Source organism: Balaenoptera musculus, chromosome 21 (genome assembly GCF_009873245.2).
Source record: "Balaenoptera musculus isolate JJ_BM4_2016_0621 chromosome 21, mBalMus1.pri.v3, whole genome shotgun sequence".
Taxonomy (NCBI): Eukaryota; Metazoa; Chordata; class Mammalia; order Artiodactyla; family Balaenopteridae; genus Balaenoptera; species Balaenoptera musculus.
The window spans coordinates 17,510,887-17,529,972 of NC_045805.1; the positions used below are offsets into that span (position 1 = coordinate 17,510,887).

General features: G+C 37.8%; 1 protein-coding gene across 2 annotated transcripts in view; it reads left to right on the forward strand.

Moving 5' to 3' along the window:
* ASAH1 (N-acylsphingosine amidohydrolase 1) overlaps positions 1 to 8,583 on the forward strand; it is a 40,148-nt gene extending 31,565 nt beyond the window's left edge. For both annotated transcript variants that reach the window (XM_036838940.1, XM_036838941.1), the window contains 7 exons: positions 271 to 415; positions 957 to 1,011; positions 1,141 to 1,222; positions 5,969 to 6,100; positions 6,207 to 6,330; positions 6,761 to 6,817; positions 8,023 to 8,583. In XM_036838940.1, coding sequence (XP_036694835.1) covers positions 271 to 415; positions 957 to 1,011; positions 1,141 to 1,222; positions 5,969 to 6,100; positions 6,207 to 6,330; positions 6,761 to 6,817; positions 8,023 to 8,112 — 685 coding nt within the window. In that variant the 3' untranslated portion in view covers positions 8,113 to 8,583. The remainder of the gene's footprint in view (positions 1 to 270; positions 416 to 956; positions 1,012 to 1,140; positions 1,223 to 5,968; positions 6,101 to 6,206; positions 6,331 to 6,760; positions 6,818 to 8,022) is intronic.
* Positions 8,584 to 19,086: the final 10,503 nt, after the last annotated feature.

Consider the following 19,086-nt stretch of genomic DNA (forward strand, 5'->3'; position numbering starts at 1 on the left):
TAACAGGGCTTTGTAATTAGAGACCTAAATACTAACCTGGGGTTTGCTAATATAGGCTGTGTCATGTTGGGGGAGTTACTTAACTTCTCTGAGCCTCAGTTTTATCATGTGGAAAATGGAGGCTAAAACTACCCATATTGAAAAATCCTTGTGAGGACTGATCATTAGGGATTAGGTAGATAAAGCACATGGTGTAATGCCTGACCATCATTATCATATTCATCATTATTATCATTGTTATTAAATGTCACTGAAATTTGTCTTTTGTAGGTGGAATGTAAATAATAATACCTGGGTCGTAACTGAGGAACTAAAACCTTTAACAGTGAATTTGGACTTCCAAAGAAACAATAAAACTGTCTTCAAGGCAGCAGGCTTTGCTGGCTATGTGGGCATGTTAACAGGATTCAAACCAGTAAGGAATCTATTGTTACATAATTTTACAGGTAGCTCTCTGCGAAAGGTGGAGTCTAAGGAAATGAGGACCTAAAAAGCATATGAAGCCCCAGTTCATGGCATTGTACTTGTTACCTTCCTTCTTAGGTTTGAGCTCATGTGGTAGAGAAGAGTAGGAAGTGGAGGTTTCGGAGCCTTTTGTGGAGATAAAGCATGTGGTGGGTCTCAAGGGCTGGGAGTGTAAATCTGGAATCTGGCCATGGGTCTGCCCCTCAGGCAAGTTAGTCATTAAGTCTCTGCACGTAAGTTTCCTGGTCAGAAAATTGTGGCCAACAACATCCCACCTACTTACCTCACACAGTACATGTGAAAAATGCTTTGAACTTCTAAAAAAGCTCTGTTAATAGAAGGTGATAGTATCATGGTTTTGATTTTTCTCCCCCGACCCCGGCTCAATTCCCCAATCCAGGACCTGATGATATAACAGTGTAAAATGGCACAGTGAGAGGGCCTTAAACAGGATGGTTGAGGTTTCTGACGTTGCTTTGTTTTCTTTTCAGGGACTATTTAGTCTTACGCTCAATGAGCGTTTCAGTACAAATGGCGGTTTTATGGGTGAGTAGAGAGTTCTTAAATAAAATGGGAATTTCATAGCTGTTTTAAGAGGAGGGCTACTGTGCCTTCTGGTTAATAGTTTAATCTCTTCTAGGACCTGTGACACTGTGTGTGTTTGATCTCTTCCAGGTGTCATAGAATGGATTTTGGGAAAGAAAGATGCCAAGTGGATAGGGTTCATCATTAGATCAGTTCTGGAAAACAGCACAAGGTAATCTGGTTGCTTTATTATCAGATTTAATATTTGTTATTTTATTTTTTTCTTGAGATACGATTGACATATTAGTTTAAGATGTACTACAAGATGTTTAGATACTTGTATATATGGCATGATGATCACCCCAATAAGTCTAGTTAACGTCCATCACCACATGTAGTTACACATTTCTTTTTCCTTTTGATGAGAACTTTTAAGATTTCCTTTCTTTGCAACTTTCAAATATGCAGTACAGTATTATTAACTGTAGTCACTATGATATACACGACATCCCCAGGACTTATACTTATTTTATAACTGCAAGTTTGTACCTTTTGACCCTTCACCCATTTTGCCCACCTGTCACCACCCGCCCCCAGTCAACCACCAGTTTGTTCTCTGTATCTATGAATTCTTTTGTTTGTTTTTTGATTCCACTTATAAGTGTGATCACATGGTATTTGTCTTTCTCTGATTTATTTCATTTAGCAAAATGCTCTCAAGGTCCATCCATGTTGTCACAAATGGCAAGATTTCATTCTTTTTTTTTGGCTAAGTAATACTCTGTGTATATGTACCACATCTTCTTTATCCATCTGTCCTTAGATGGACACTTAGGTTGTTTCCATAACTTGGCTTAGTGTAAATAGTGCTGCGGTAAATGTGGGGCTGCAGACATCTTTCTGAGTTAGTGTTTTCATGTCCTTCAGATAAATACTTAGAAGTGGGACTGGTGGTGGTGGTAATGGTGGTTGTAGCTTTTTGAGGAACCTCCATACTCGTGGTTTCATAGTGGCTGCACCAATTTACATTCCCACAAACAGTGCACAAGGGTTCCCTTTTCTCCCCGCCCTGGCCAACACTTGTTACCCCTTGTCTCTTTGATAATAGCCCGTCTGACATGTGAGATACCTTATTGTGGCTTTGATTTGCATTTCCCACCTTCTCATGCACCTGTTGGCCATCTTTGGAAAAATGTCTATTCGGATCCTCTGTCCATTTTTTAATCAGGTTGTCTTTTTTTTGCTATTGAGTGGTATGAGTTCCAGATATATTATGGATATTAACCCCTTATCAGATATATGATTTGCAAATATTTTCTCCCATTCACTGGGTTGCCTTTTCATTTTGTTGACAGCTTTATTTGTTTAGAAGCTTTTTAGTTTGAGGTATTCCCACTTGTTTATTTTTGTCTTTGTTGCCTTTGTTTTGGTGTCAAATCCAAAAACTCATTGCCAAGACCAGTGTCAAGGAGCTTATTGCCTGTGTTCTCCTTTAGGAGATTTCAGGTCTTACATTTAAGTCTTTAATCCATTTTGATTTTTGTGTATGGTGTAAGATCGTGGTTTGGTTTCATTCTTTTGCATGTAGCTGTCCAGTTTCCCAAACACCATTTATTGAAGAGACTGTCCTTCTCCAATGTATATTCTTGGTTCTTTTTTCATAAATTAATTATGGGCTCTCTATTCTGTTCCATTGATCTATGTGTCTGTTTTTATGCCAGTACCATTGTTTTGATTACTATAGCTTTGTAATACAGTGTGGAATATAATTATTCTTCTTTTTCAAGATTGCTTTGGCTATTCAGGGCCTTTTGTGATTCCACACAAATTTTAGGATTGTTCTGTTTCTGTGAAGAATGCCTTTGGAGTTTTGATAGGGATTGCCGTGAACCTGTAGATTGTTTTGGGTAGTTTGGACATTTTAACATTAATTCTTCCAGTCCATGACAGTGGAGTATCTTTCTGTTCATTTGTGTCTCCTTCTGCTTCTTTCAACAGTGTCTTATAGTTCTCACTGTACAGGTCTTTCACCTCCTTGGTTAAATTTATTCCCATGTATTTTATTCTTTTTTATAGAGATTTTTTTAATATATATATACATTTATTTATTTATTTTTGGCTGCATTGGGTCTTTGTTGCTGTGTGTGGGCTTTCTCTAGTTGCGGTGAGCGGGCTTCTCATTGCAGTGGCTTCTCTTGTTGCGGAGCACAGGCTCTAGGCACATGGGCTTCAGTAGTTGTGGCACGTGGGCTCAGTAGTTGTGGCTCGTGGGCTCTAGAGCGCAGGCTCAGTAGTTGTAGTTGTGATATATGGGCTTAGTTGCTCCGTGGCATGTGGGATCTTCCCGGATCAGGGATCGAACCCGTGTCCCCTGAATTGGCAGGAGGATTCTTAACCACTGTGCCACCAGGGAAGCCCTATTTTATTCTTTTTAATGTAATTGTAAATGGGATTGTTTTCTTAATTTCTCTGATAGTTCGTTATTAGTGTATGGAACCACAACTGATTTTTGTATACTGATTTTGTGTCCTGCAACTTTACTGAATTTATTATTCCTAACAGTTTTTTTGGTGGAGTCTTTAGGGATTTCTATATAGAGTATTATGTCATCTGCAGATAGTGACAATTCCAATTCTTCCTTTCTGATTTGGATACCTTTTATTTCTTTTTCTTGCCTGATTACTCTGGCTAATACTGCCAATACTGTATTGAATAAAAATGGCAAGAGTGGGCAACTTTGTCTTGTTCCTAATCTTAGAGAAAAAGCTTTTAGCTTTTTACTGCTGAGTATGATGTTAACTGTGGGCTTGTCATATATGGCCCTTATTATGTTGAGGTATGTTTCCTTTATACCCACTTTTTTGAGATGTTGAATAAATGGACGTTGAATTTTGTCAAATGCTTTTTCTGCACCTATTAAGATGATCATATTTTTATCCTTCATTTTGTTAATGGGCGTATCAAATTGATTGATTTGTGGATGTTGAACCATCTTTGCATCATGCTGTATGATCCTTTTAATATAGTTTACTTTAAATTACTCACATTAAAATATTTCCCAGCTTTATCTTCCACTGAGGAACTATTTCAGAATTTCTTAGGTGAACCTTTGACACTCATGGAATTCTTCATGTTTTGTGTGTGTATGTTTATAGCAAGAAAGTGAAATGATTTATTTAAAAAGTTCTGGGGATAGTGCCCCTATGAAGGGCATCTATGAATTTTTCTTGGTGTAAAAAAAAAATCCCCACCCATACAGAAAAGAAAAATTTGTATAATAAAATCTTCATTTAAATCATAATACCCCCATGCACATATAGTCACCTTACCTTTGATAAAGGAGGCAAGAATATACAGTGGAGAAAAGACAGCCTCTTCAGTAAGTGGTGCTGGGAAAACTGGACAGTTACATGTAAAAGAATGAAATTAGAACACTTCCTAACACCATACACAAAAATAAACTCAAAATGGGTTAAAGACCTAAATGTAAGGCCAGACACTATAAAACTCTTAGAGGAAAACATAGGCAGAACACTCTGTGACATAAATCACAGCAAGATCCTTTTAGACCCACCTCCTAGAGAAATGGAAATAAAAACAAAAATAAACAAATGAGACCTAATGAAACTTAAAAACTTTTGCACAGCAAAGGAAACCATAAACAAGATGAAAAGACAACCCTCAGAATGGGAGAAAATATTTGCAAACGAAGCAACTGACAAAGGATTAATCTCCAAAATATACAAGCAGCTCATGCAGCTCAATATCAAAAAAACAAACAAACAAATCCAAAAATGGGCAGAAGACCTAAACAGACATTTCTCCAAAGAAGATACACAGATTGCCAACAAACACATGAAAGGATGCTCAACATCACTAATCATTAGAGAAATGCAAATCAAAACTACAATGAGGTATCACCTCACACCGGTCAGAATGGCCACCATCAAAAAATCTACAAACAATAAGATACTGGAGAGGGTGTGGAGAAAAGTGGGAACCCTCCACTGTCGGTGGGAATGTAAATTGGTGCATCCACTATGGGGAACAGTATGGAGGTTCCTTAAAAAGCTAAAAATAGAACTACCATACGACCCAGCAATACCACTGGGTCATATACCCTGAGAAAACCATATGACCCAGCAATACCGCTGGGCATATACCCTAAGAAAACCGTAATTCAAAGAGCCATGTACCACAATGTTCATTGCAGCACTATTTACAATAGCCAGGACACGGAACCAACCTAAGTGTCCATCAACAGATGAATGGATAAAGAAGATGTGGCACATATATACAATGGAATATTACTCTGCCATAAAAAGAAACGAAACTGAGTTATTTGTAGTGAGGTGGATGGATCTAGAGTCTGTCATACAGAGTGAAGTAAGTCAGAAAGAGAAGAATAAATACCGTATGCTAACACATATATATGGAATCTATATTTTTTTAAAAATGGTGCTGACAAACCTAGGGGCAGGACAGCAATAAAGACGCAGATGTAGGAAATGGACTTGACACGGGGAGGGGGAAGGGGAAGCTGGGACGAAGTGAGAGAGCAGCATGGACATATATACACTACCAAATGTAAAACAGATAGATAGTGGGAAGCAGCTGCATAGCACAGGGAGATCAGCTTGGTGCTTTGTGATCACTTATCTTATATATATATATATATATATATATTTATATATTATTTTTCCTAGTTCTGTTGTTGAGTGAAAGGTATAGACTGTAAGTGTGAAAGGTTATCTCTTGAGACTGTTTTTTTTGTCCTTCAGGTTAGAGGGAACATTTCAGATCTCAGTGTTTCACCACACAGGAGTCAGGGATTGTTTCTTCCTGAGCCGTTGTTCGCTATCCTTTTTAAAAAAAATGTGTTCCTCAGATATTTGTTTCCCCTTTGTTTCCACAGCTAAAAAATTCCCATTCCAAGACAACTAAAAATGTTTCCTTTGTTTCAAATGTTTCTATATAGTTATGAAGAAGCCAAGACTATATTGACCAAAACCAAGATATTGGCCCCAGCATACTTTATCCTGGGAGGCAACAAGTCTGGGCAGGGTTGTGTGATTACACGAGACAGAGTACAGTCTTTGGATATATATGAGTAAGTACCTTTGTTAAAGCAAAATAAGCAGACAGTAAAGCATAGACTGACGTATGTACAGGTTTAAGGCATGAAACCTAGGAGGAATCTCTCTTTTTGTATCTAGACTCGACCCCAAGCAGGGTATATGGTACGTGGTACAAACAAATTATGACCGTTGGAAAAATCCCTTCTTCCTTGATAATCGCAGAACACCTGCAAAGATGTGCCTAAACCGGACAACTCAAGAGGTACATTCACAGTGTCATATACAGAAAGAAGTGGTGACTATTAAAGGTTATCTCCATTCTGGCATTTTTCATCGGCCTTTGTAGAATTTATAAACCTCCTGTTAGTCAGTGTCTCTGGACAGTCCCAACCGAGTTTCTGTTTTATTTTTAATGTAAAGAGCAAAATTTTGCCGTACTTTTTCGTTTCTTAGTTAATGCTGGACACCACTCTGTGGAGTTGAATGGCAAGAATTTAAGAGGGGAGGAAGAGAAAGAAAGAAAATGTGATATATTAGAATCATCACCTGTAACAGTGACCCCAAGGGAAATTCTTTTATGGGGAAGGGGGGAGGTTGATTGAAGAATGTCTTGGTCTAATGACCCATTTGTATGGATAAGGCTGCCAACATCTGTATTTAATGTACTGAAAAGAACTATTTTTGTGTTTTAGAATATCTCATTTGCAACCATGTACGATGTCCTGTCAACAAAACCTGTCCTCAACAAGGTATTTTTTTAAATAAATAATTAATTTGCTTTTAGGAAAAGAATTTGATCCCATGTTTTATCTTTCCCTGTTGTCTTGGATTAATCAGAGCTAGAATCCCAAGTCATGTTCAGTTTAAGGCTGCTTTTTAAAATGTTTTTGTGTGACCAAAACCGTAACTCTTGGAATGTGACAAAGAAGTTGGTCACTGCAGCTTGATAATCCAGTTTGGTCAGAGTGTTATTTCCAGCTTTACTTACATGGCATTTGGACTGAGTCTAGCATGTCAGTCTTGACTTCTCTGTCTGTGGGGAATCGAATGTTGTATGCTGCACCTGATACTTGACAAAGTCTGAAGTGTGTTTTCAGACAGCTTTCTTTCTTAGTGGATTAGGGTTTCTCTTAAACGTTATTACATCCTTTTATCTTATCCCTTCTCTATAGCTAAAATATGCAGAAGTGTCCTGATCATCCAATTTGCCAATAGCCAATAGCCCCTTCTTGTGTATTTCTGATTCCTGATTTTCCCCATTTGTTCCTTCTCTTCTTTTGCTTGGTTCTTTTCCTAAACCCTCCCTAAAATCAGTGTGCTTCCATCACCTCTGCCAGAACAAACTGTCCTGTTCATTAGCATGTGACTGAGAACCTGGCCCCTGAGGGAAGCCTTCCTTATGCCCACTGACCCCGCCATACTTCTCATTTTGCCCACACCATCTTCGTGTGAGCTCACAGTTGGGTTACTTACACATCCTGTGGGGGTTGGGTGTGTGCCTTCTGCATGCCTGCATAGTTTCCCTCACTGCGTGAGAAATGCTTTCAGGATAAGGATAGCCGAAGCTAAACTGTTTAGACTCCATAGTACACCGTTAGTCTTTGTAAAATGTGCATTGAGGAGGGTTAAGTGAGTCTTAAAGCTTTGGTGGTGAAGCAGTATACTGCTCAGAATTAAGACCTTGTAAAGAACTGAAGATTCTCTCCCACGCCTGTTTATATCGTGCCCTGGAATAATGGTTCTACTGAAGTCAGTTGTTTTAGTTGTTATTGACTTACTACTTTTTGGATCTTTATATTATATGATACTTATTTTGTGTCTTTTCACATATATATTATATATTAATTATTTAATGTTAAGAAACTTCATAAGCAATTCCACAAGAAATGCTAATATGAGGCAGGTCATCTTAGAATTGAAAACATCCTTAAAGTAAAAATAACTTTTCTTTCAGCTGACGGTATACACAGCCTTGATAGACGTTACCAAAGGCCAATTTGAAACATACCTGCGGGACTGCCCAGACCCCTGTATAGGTTGGTGAGCACACACCTGGCCTGTAGGATGCGCCCTGTATGACATCAAGATGGGAGCTCACACGGGGCTGAGAAGTACAGCTGTCTGATCTCCTTCCAAAGACTGAGACTCAGGGCAGGTTCTCTTTGAGGTGTGAGCTTGTCCTGCTTGGTATGTTTACAATTCACAGGCTATTTTTGCCGTAATGGTTGATTTTCCTTATATACAGATAACTCCTTTTAGTGAAGTGCAACAATCATCCAGAATTTACAGTGATTCATTTCAGTCTGATTCATTTGGGGATGGGGATGGGCAATTAAAACTATTGTGGGACCCACCCCCATGGAATAAAGCAAGATTCTCTGTGAGCACAGAATCCTGTACATCTGTGTAATAGTTAAATAGTCCACATTATTCAGTGTTTCACTTTTATCTACATATTTGTATGTTTTTGTCTTTTCTTCCTGGCTCTTACTATTAAAATTAATATACCATTGTTTTTGCTGTCTGTGACAGCAGTGTATTTCACTAATTTTGATTGGCGGGGGATGAGACAGGCATTCAGCTGTATGTTTCTCTTCATGGGCAGCACATGGGCTTTTGACTCTGAATAGAAGTACTTTCTGGGGTTCTTGAAGTAACCGGTATGCAAGGCAGTCTTTTATACTCAGAATTGAAGTGTTTCCTTTTTCATAATTAACGTACCACCCACTAACCCCAGGAAGTTATTAAATACATTTCAAATACAGTCCCGGGTTCTATGAATCAATAGTAAATAAGCAGGTCAAAGACTAGTGGAAAATGGGAGGTGAACTGTTATTTTAAACTCTCATAAGTATCATTCATTTAATAAACAGATTTTCAGTTTTTCCTTCTGATCAAATATGTATTTTTTTTCACTAAGTGCAGTTACTGAGAATGTTTTTCAGGAATCTGTGAGAAGTGCCGATAGGACCTGTTAACCTTTCAGACCTTCACAGTTTTGAAATGTGTGCCAGTTGGGCAAGACTGTAGCCACTTCATTTCTGTATAATGTCAGCTGTATTCGTGACACTCAGTAAACAGTCACTGGAAGAAGTGTCAGTCAGCAGTCATGTGTGCTGGCTGAGTGTGTACCTCACGTGTTGGTTTGAGGGTGGGGTTATGGAGAAATCCGAGCTGAATGTAATATTTGAATTAACATTACAAGGGTTATGGTGGTGAGTTATTCAACTTAAGACTAAATGGTCACAGTCTTACATGACTAACCCTAACTCAGTGGTATCAACCGAGTGTGTGTGTCCAGAGGCAGCTTCTCCCCCCGACAGGCGGTGCGACTGCAGCGACGCTAGTATTAGCTCAGTGAAGCAGGGAGAATTACAAGAGGATTTGTGTTGAAAACAAGATTCGATTAATTTGTTTAAAAATCTTCTGTAATTTACACGTTTCATAACTTTTTAATAGAAAATGTCATGAATTTTTCATGAAGTCCCTTGTCCCCTCCAGTTTACCTCAGTGTGTCTTAAAACACTGTCATTTTCTGTGTGCGCCATGGCATGCGAAAAGGTTGGAAAGCACCATCACAGAGCTCTGGATGGAAAGTGAACCCGGAGGCCTTTCATCGCGGCTGCGTGCCCTGGGACAAGCCACCAAGCCTTCCAACACCCTCAGGTCTGCCTCTGTCAAGTGAGGGTTTAACCCCAGTTTTCTCCAAGGTTTCTTCTAGCTTTATGAATCCAGATTTAAACTGCATCTCAGGTTAGGAGGCAGTTAGGTAGCAGCCGACCTCCAGGTGCTGTTGGAGACGTCAGAACCGTTGTAGTTTTCTTTATTCACAGACATGCATGGGTGAATCTACTCAAAAGTTTTCTTAGTAAGTATTTCAAAATAATGACGACACACTGATTTGCAGAAAGCATGCGCATCGTTAAAGCAGTCATGGGCAGCTAGCTCGGATGCCCCAAATAGCCTGTCAGTGGCAAATGGACGTTATTTTTATACACAGATAACATCTGTATAATACGTATGTATATCTTACACACTGACAGTAAATTTGTTTAAGTTTGAAAACATGTAGCACCTGAGTTCAATGCCAACCCTATTGCAGTCTCAGGAAAACATAATCAATTCAAATTATGCTCTACAGTAGCCCACTGGGCTAAACAAATAATTTCAACTCCCACATACAGATATGAGACTGGGGTGAGAGCATTATTTCAAAATATTATGATAAGAGACGGGTATTCTAACACGTCAACTTGCAAGACCATGCCTGCCCAGGCGTGTGGGGGTGAGTGAAATTACACACAGGAGCAATGACCAAGGAGAAAAAACGATGTTAATAACACTTTCTGTTCTTCACATACTCAGGTACAATGAACCATTATCACCAAATACAATAAATTAAGTAAGACTTTCCATCTTAGTTACTGAAAATAAATATTTCCTTGTGTACCTAACACCTAATGATTGGCTTGCCCTGTCATTATCAGTAGGGAATTAAAGTTTATTGTCTTGACTGTAGAAAATAGATTTTCAGTATTATGTATTTTTTCCTGTTAATTTACAGTTGCTAGATGGAATAAGGGAATCTATAACAAATCAGTATGTACTGAACAATACCGCTGTCTTCGCAGCCAGGTAAAAATTTATATTTTTCAAATCATTTTCACGTTGAAAATCAGCTATGGCCAAAATAATCTGATACTGAAAATATTTTTCTATCATCTCCTTAAGCTCTCAATATGCCAAGAGCTAGTATGATGGATTTTTTAAAAATCGTTAAGTGCTTGTTTAGGAGAAGAGATTATAGCTCCTATTTTTTTTTCTTTTTTTAAAATCATAGAATTGATAGGCTATCCAGCTAGATCCTAGATTTCAAGAGTTGAGTACAAGCACTTTTAACTTTTTTCTTTTTTCAACTAAGCTACTTAAAACAGTGACAAATTCAGCACTAAAAACACAGAGAAGAGCTAATAAAATTTTCAAGTCGTTTATTAGAATTTTAACCAAAGTGATTATCCTTTGGTGTATCATTTTGTGTAAAATACTTGGAAAAAATTTTTTAAATAACCAGTTGCAGCTTTGCCAAGTTAGTTAGAAAACAGAAGTGTAACTTTTACTGAAGAATTTTTTATAATTTTATTTTTGACAATTCCATTGGTTTTCCTACAGAGCAACTTTTTTGCCCTTCAAATTAAAACAAATTTAAAACTTTTGGCACTGAACAACAGTATTTTACAGTTAATATTTTACAGAGTTTAGCATAGAAAAACAGGAAGGTGCAATTTTTTTTATCAAGTGACATTAATGACAAATTGATTTAGAAGGAATGGTTTTTCATGTTCTGCTTTAGATACTGCCACAAGGTTTACTTAACAGTAATTTTAAAATTTTATTAATAAAGTTATGTAACCTAGGTATAGTAAAATAAAGGATTTTGTCTGTGCAGAGAATACACATTAAATTTGTATCAGACCTACTTTCATCAGTTATTCCTCCAAGCTACTTGCTGGCTTCTGTACAGAAGCCAGTGGGCTAGGTTATTTTAATATTTTTTTAAATATACAAACAATATAGTAAGTTATTCCTTTTGGTTAAAAAAATTTTTTTTTTAATGAAAAGAAACAAAAGTCTCTTTATTTCACTCTCTCTAATTCGACTCCTCTCCTGGGAGGTAACCCCTCACACATACTCTGTGCTATGTCCTATGCTTATTTTTGTTTTTCATTTAGCAGTATGAATCTCTTTCCATGTCACTATCAATTTTCATCATACTTTTAAAATGCTTTGTAGGATTCTAAAATACATTTTGTGGACACTTAGTTTGTTTTCATGGTTTTGCAATTGTAAGTAATGCTACAGTGAACATATTTCAAGTATGTGAAAGTTTACAGAGCAGATAATAAAGATGTGTTTAGGTGCACACTTATTTTGTATGCTACTACCGAAGCGCCTGCCAGAATGTGTGAATCTTTATACACTTCCACCAACAGTGGGGAGAATGCCTTTTCCCAAGACACTCAAAACAGTTAATTGTTGTCAAATGACATCGGTGAACAACACATTTGTAAGAGTGAGTACAGTTACTCTATTTCCATTGCCAGATTCATTTTCAGAGACTCCCTGGGGCATCCTGCAAAGACATTCCTGGGGAGATGGGGTCAGGTGGGCTACAACTCCAATTTGGCGAAGGGTCCACTATGAGTACTGACAACAGGTGCCTGTGTCAGGGCAACTGAAAAAAGGAGAAGGAAAACCCGATGGAGGACCCTCTAAACCTGGAAAATCTGATCTGAAAGGGTGGGGAGAAATCAAGGAATTGTGACTCTTGGCCCTGTGTTCCAAGACAGTATTTTCCACCTAGACAGAATCAACAGCTTGTAACTGAAAAACTTCACATTGAAGTCAAGTTCAACACTGAGTGGTGTATCCAGGGCTCTACAATTACCATTTCGTAAATCAAGTCATTCTGGAAACACCAACTTACCTAACATTCAACCCTTCTGGCTACTGAGTCACTGAATTCCAGAAGCCTTTGGGGACAACAGCTTATCCAGCACTGGAATAAGAAAAAGATTCTATTCTGTCCTTCCACAGTGTCTGCTCAGAGACAGATAGAACCAGGCTGGAGTGATCCTTGGCCTTATTCATAAAGGCAATACTTAAGTGGTGCTCTGCTCGGAAGGCTTTCAAGGTACTGCTTTTATCATGATTACATTTTTTTTTTTTTTTTAAAGAAATTCACGTTCTTTTTTTTTTTATTTATTTATTTATGACTGTGTTGAGTCTTCGTTTCTGTGTGAGGGCTTTCTCTAGTTGCGGCAAGTGGGGACCACTCTTCATCGCGGTGCGCGGGCCTCTCACCATCGCGGCCTCTCTTGTTGCGGAGCACAGGCTCCAGACGCGCAGGCTCAGTAATTGTGGCTCACGGGCCCAGTTGCTCCGCGGCATGTGGGATCCCCCCAGACCAGGGCTCGAACCCGTGTCCCCTGCACTGGCAGGCAGACTCCCAACCACTGCGCCACCAGGGAAGCCCTATCATGATTACATTTTATCCTAAGTACAAACAGGTCTGGCTCCCTTTTCTATATCCTTCTTACTTCCTGCAGCTCGACAAGGAAATGAACTGAGCGAACATTCATTCAGTAGGTGCACATGCAATTCAGTAGAAAAGGGATAGTATTTTTAACAAACGGAACTGGAACAATTGGATACTAATCAGAAAATAAAGGAACATTGATCCATATCTCCCACCGTATACAAAAATTCAAAATGATAATCGGTGACCTAAATGTAAAAATCTAAAGCTATAAAACCTCTAAAAGAAAACAGGAGAAAAATCTATGTGACCTTGGGTTACGGAAAAATTTCTTAGATATGATACTACATGCAGGATGCCTAAGAGAAAATAGTAAATCAGCTTCCATCAAAATTGAGAGCTTCTTTAATAGGCACTGAAAAAAGAATAAAAAGGCTCAGGAAAGATTTGCAGATCATTGATCTAATAAAGGACTTCAGAATATATAAACAACTCTTACAACTCAAAAATAAGAAATCCAACAACCCAATTTTAAAAATAGGCAAAATATTTGAAGACACTTCAAAGACAACATATGGATGGCAAATGTGTACATGAGATGTTCAAGATCATTAGTTACTAGGGATACGCAAGTCAAACCATAATGAGATACCACTACACATGTATTAGAATGTCTAAAAATTGCAAAGACTGATAATACCAAGTGTTGGCTGGGATGTGGAGAAAGTGAGTGGAACCCTCAGTGTGTAATGGAGGAGTAATGTAAAATGGTACAGCCACATTGGGAAATCCAAACCAGAAACAATCCAATGTGCATCAACAGATTAATGGATAAACAATGGTGTTATTGATAGGGACAGAGTAAAGGGACAAATTAGGTAATTAAAGAGTTAATCCCACTAGGGGACTGTAAGTAAAGAAAAAAGTATGGGAGACCCCTGTAAGTTAATGATCACTCAAGAAAGCAGGGTTGCTTAGCAACAAAACCATGCAATAGAAGCATGAGACAGGCCCCAAAACAATAAAACAATGGCGGCAAGAGACCCACATCCTGCCCAGTGAGCTCAGTAAGTTAAATGACGCCTAGCACATGCTCTTCTGCGCACACTAAAAACAAAATACGAGGAAAAGGTGACATTATACTAAAACCTAAGATGATTTACCATATTTAAGTATATGTTACTATCCTTTTGCTCGGCTTGACTATGTAGGGACAAGGAAACTCCACCCGACGTGGAGGAGGAGCTGAAGATGGAAGCTAGACGTCCACTCAAGAACGAGGAAGACGGTGGTCTTTTCTCTCTCCCCACTTTTCCTTTGATTATAAAACCGTAGCCCACTAAGTTCTCAGAGCACGGCACCCTCTTGCCCGCCTGCTTGTAAGCCTCACAAGCGTCCTATTCTCAAAAAAATAAACTCAAAACGGTTTAAAGACCTAAATATAAGACGTAACACCATAAAACTCCTAGAAGGGAACATAGGCAAAACACTCCCAGACATACATAGTAGCAATATTTTTCTCAGATCCGTCTCCCAAGGCAAAAAAAGTAAAACCAAAAATAAACAAATGGGACCTAATCAAACATAAAAGCTTTTGCACAGCAAAGGAAACCATAAAACGAAAAGACAGCCTATGCACTGGTAGGAAATATCTGCAAATGATGCGACCAACAAGGGCTTAATTTCCAAAATACATAAACAGCTCACACAACTCAATATCCAAAAAACAAAATAAATGGGTAGAAGAACCTAAATACACATTTCTCCAAAGACATATAGATGGCCAACAGGGGCACATGAAAAGATGCAAACATTGCTAATTATTAGAGAAATGCAAATCAAAGCTACAATGAGGTACCACCTCACACTGGTCAGAATGACCATTATCAAAAAGCCTACAAATAATAAATTCTGGAGAGGGTGTGGAGATAAAGGGAACCCTCCGGGACTGTTGGTGGGAATGTAAATTGGTGCAGCCACTATGGAGAACAGTATGGAGGTTCCTTAAAAAACTAAAAATAGAGCTACCCTATGACCCAGCAGTCCCACTCCTGGGCTTAAATCCAGAAAAGAGGAAAACTCTCATTTGAAAGCTACATGCAACCCAATGTTCCCAGCAGCGCTATTTACAATAGCCAAGACATGGAAGCAACCCGAATGCTCATTGATAGATGACTGGTTTAAGAAGATGTACACACACACACCATGGAATATTACTCAGCCATAAAAATGAAATATTGCCATTTGCAGCAACATGGATGGACTAGAGAATATCATAATAAGTGAAGTAAGTCAGAGAAAGACAAACGTTTTATCACTTATATGTAGAATCTAAAAAAATAACACAAATGAATCTATATGCAAAACAGAAACAGACTCACAGACATAGAAAACAAACTATGGTTACCAAAGGGGAAGATGGGGGGAGGGATAAATTAGTATGGGATTAACAAACTACTATATATAAAATAAATGAGCAACAAGGATTTACTGTATAGCACAGAGAACTATGTTCAGTATCTTGTAATAACCTATAATGAAAAATAATCTGAAAAAAATATAACTGAATCACTTTGCTGTACACCTGAAACTAACACAATATTGTAAATCAACTATACATCAATTTAAAAAAAAAGTTCTCAGAACAATGAAGGATGCAGAGTGTACTGACAGTACCCACACATACGCTTTCTTTTCTTTATCCTTTCCTTTTAATTGTATTTAAAGTGCTAGGGAAGGGTAATGATAAGGATAGAGAAATAAATTTGACATGACATTTTATGGTGACAGATGTGGATTTTAAAACATTTCAGTGAAAAACAACGGTCAGAGGTATTGGCATCTATTGTAATACTAAACACCTTCAGTAATTGTATAGATCACAAAGACTTCAAATTAATCTCCTCTACCCAAACTTCTCGGTATAATTTTCCTTGATGGGTCTGATGCTCTGCTGAATTCATGGTGTTTTTCATACAAACAATATTCTTACTTGGCAGAGATGGCCTTCAAAGGGCCTGACCAATCACTGACGTCTCATTTACACCTTGCTGTCAATACACACAATGTCACAAGAGTTGGTGCAAGATGTATATAAGTATACTCCCCACTGCACCCCCCCCACCAAAAAAATGAAGAAATTAACTCTCTGCAAAATAGCAAATAGAAAATGGCCTTGTTTTTGCTGAAAAAACATAACGTGCTGTTTGTGGTTTAATATTGTGATTACACTGTACTTGTTCTCTGACCTCCTATTTGATCAGCATATTCCCCACAGACAAGAGAGGCCCACACTCATACTGCTCTTCCTTCTTTGCCCTACTCGGCCACTCTCTGCAATAATAGGAAGATGCCAATGCAAGCAAGGTTAGACACTATTGATAAGGTTGACCCTATCCTTTGTTCTTCCCACATCTTGGATCCTCAGTAACAATATTTACCAAACACTAGGGATGTTTGGCTTTCTATTTGGAGAGGTAGGTAGAGTGGAATCCACTTGATCTGAAGAAGAGTTAACATTAAGTTGTTTTTGTCTCCCACAGGGAGGTTAATTTAGCCACCAGGCTGTAAACAGTGGTGGTGATTTAACAATTACCTCTTTTCTAGAACAACAGTTTCTTTCAAAGAATCAACCTAGCCACTTCCCTTTTCACAAATCGGTGACAATGAAATCAGCAATGCCAGAATACTGCGGATAGCCGAAGTCCTGCAAATAATAGGTGAGCTGAGTTATTACACAAGTAGTGAATGTTGTAGACAGGTAGTTACACTGCAAAGTTGACAAACACAAATACTATCAAACCAAATTTCTGTATAGAGCCAAAAGACAACCTAAATGAATGGAAAGCTATACAGGGTTCATGGATTGGAAAACTCAATACTGTTTATATTCTTATTTCCTCAAATTGATCTATTTATTCAATGTAATTCCAATAAAAATCCCAGCAGCTTTTTTGTTTGTGAAAACTAAGAAGACAGTTCTAAAATTGCAAATGCAAGATTATGGACACAGAATAGTCAAAAGTTCTTGAGAAAGAAGAACAAACTTAGAGGTCTTATGTTGCCTATTTTCAAGACTTTCTATAAAGCTACAGTAACGACATGGACGTAAGACTAGACATATAAACGAGTGGGAAAGAGATTCCACACACAGATCCACACGCACATGGCCAACTGATTTCCATGAAGGTGACAAGATAATTTAATAGAGAAGAATAGTCTTTTCAACAAATGGTGCAGGCTGGATTTCTATATGGGAGGAAAATAAATCTGATCCTTACCTCACATTATACAAAAAAATTACTCAAAATGGAGGATATATCTACGTGTAAAAACTAAAACTATAAAACGTCTAGAAGAAAATAGGAAAAAAACCTCAATGACTTTGGCATAGGCAAATTATTTCTTAGGACACAAAGTACCAAGCATTAAAAAAAAAATGACATAACATCATAATTAACAGCTTCTTTGAAAGAGAAAAATGAAAATGCAAACCACAGACTGGGAGGAAATATTTATAATAAATATATAAGACAAAGGACTAGTATCCACAATATAAAAAGAATTCTTACAACTTAGTAAGTTGTTTACCTTTAGGATACATTTCTAGAAATTGAATTGCTCTGTCAAAGGATATACACATCATGAAAAACTTCGGTGCATATTGCCAAACTAGGGTACCAATTTTCATGGACCATTTAGTAGAAAAATGGGGGGCGGGGGGAGAATCCTCTTCTCAGAAACCTTTAGTACATACTTTTAAATTTGAGTAAAAACCTGGTCTTTCTGAAAGGCTTTCCAATGATTAGTTTAAAATCTGCTATCATATCACATCACTGAATTCACTGCATTTTAAATAATTCCAGGGCTTCCCTGGTGGCGCAGTGGTTGAGAATCTGCCTGCCAATGCAGGGGACACGCGTTCGAGCCCTGGTCTGGGAAGATCCCACATGCCGCGGAGCAACTGGGCCCGTGAGCCACAACTACTGAGCCTGAGCGTCTGGAGCCTCTGCTCCGCAACAAGAGAGGCCGCGATAGTGACAGGCCCGCGCACCGCGATGAAGAGTGGCCCCCACTCGCCGCAACTGGAGAAAGCCCTCACACAGAAACGAAGACCCAACACAGCCAAAAATAAACATAATAAATAAATAATAAATAAAAATTAAAAAAAAAAAAATTCCATATTCATTTTGATCATATCAATCAATGCATATGACTTACCTATTAGCAGATTTGAAAACGAATAGCTAGGTATATATTTGCATTTTCCTCAGCTGGAACTCTTCCGTCTGAAATACACTATTATAGGAGTATTACACTGTTCTTTTCAAAACTGTTGAAGTGGAGAGAATCTGTCATAATTAAATGAGATAGCCAATCCTACATAGTAAAACGTAAGAACTTAAACCTCTCTTTGGAGTACTAAAATAATTTAATCATTTACTCATAGACAGTGAACACCTTCTATATGCCAGGAACTGCTCTAAAGGTTAGTTTTATTGCAGTGGACAAAGCAGAGAAAAATTCCTGCCCATATAGAGCTTACCCTTCAATTAGGGGGTTCTGTATGTAGTATATAAGACAGATGTAACTAAAAAATAGAAGAGCACAGCCACACTGTAAGAAAAATGCCTCAAGTTTAATAAATCTTCTCTCTGGTTGGTTGATATGTCGTTATTTTTCATGTCTTGATTTTTTTAAAAATTGAAGTATAGTTGATTTACAATGTTGTTTTAGTTTCTGGTGTATAGCAAAGTGATTCAGTTATACATATACATATATATTCTTTTTCATATTCTTTTCCATTATGGTTTATTACAGGATACTGAATATAGTTCCCTGTGCTATACAGTAGGACCTTGTTATTTTTCTATTTTATATATAGTAGTTTGTATTGAGGGGTTTTTTTACACATTTAAAATAGTCAAATAAGCCACAATTCTGGAATAAATTCTAAAGCATAAATGAGTATGTCAATTTAAA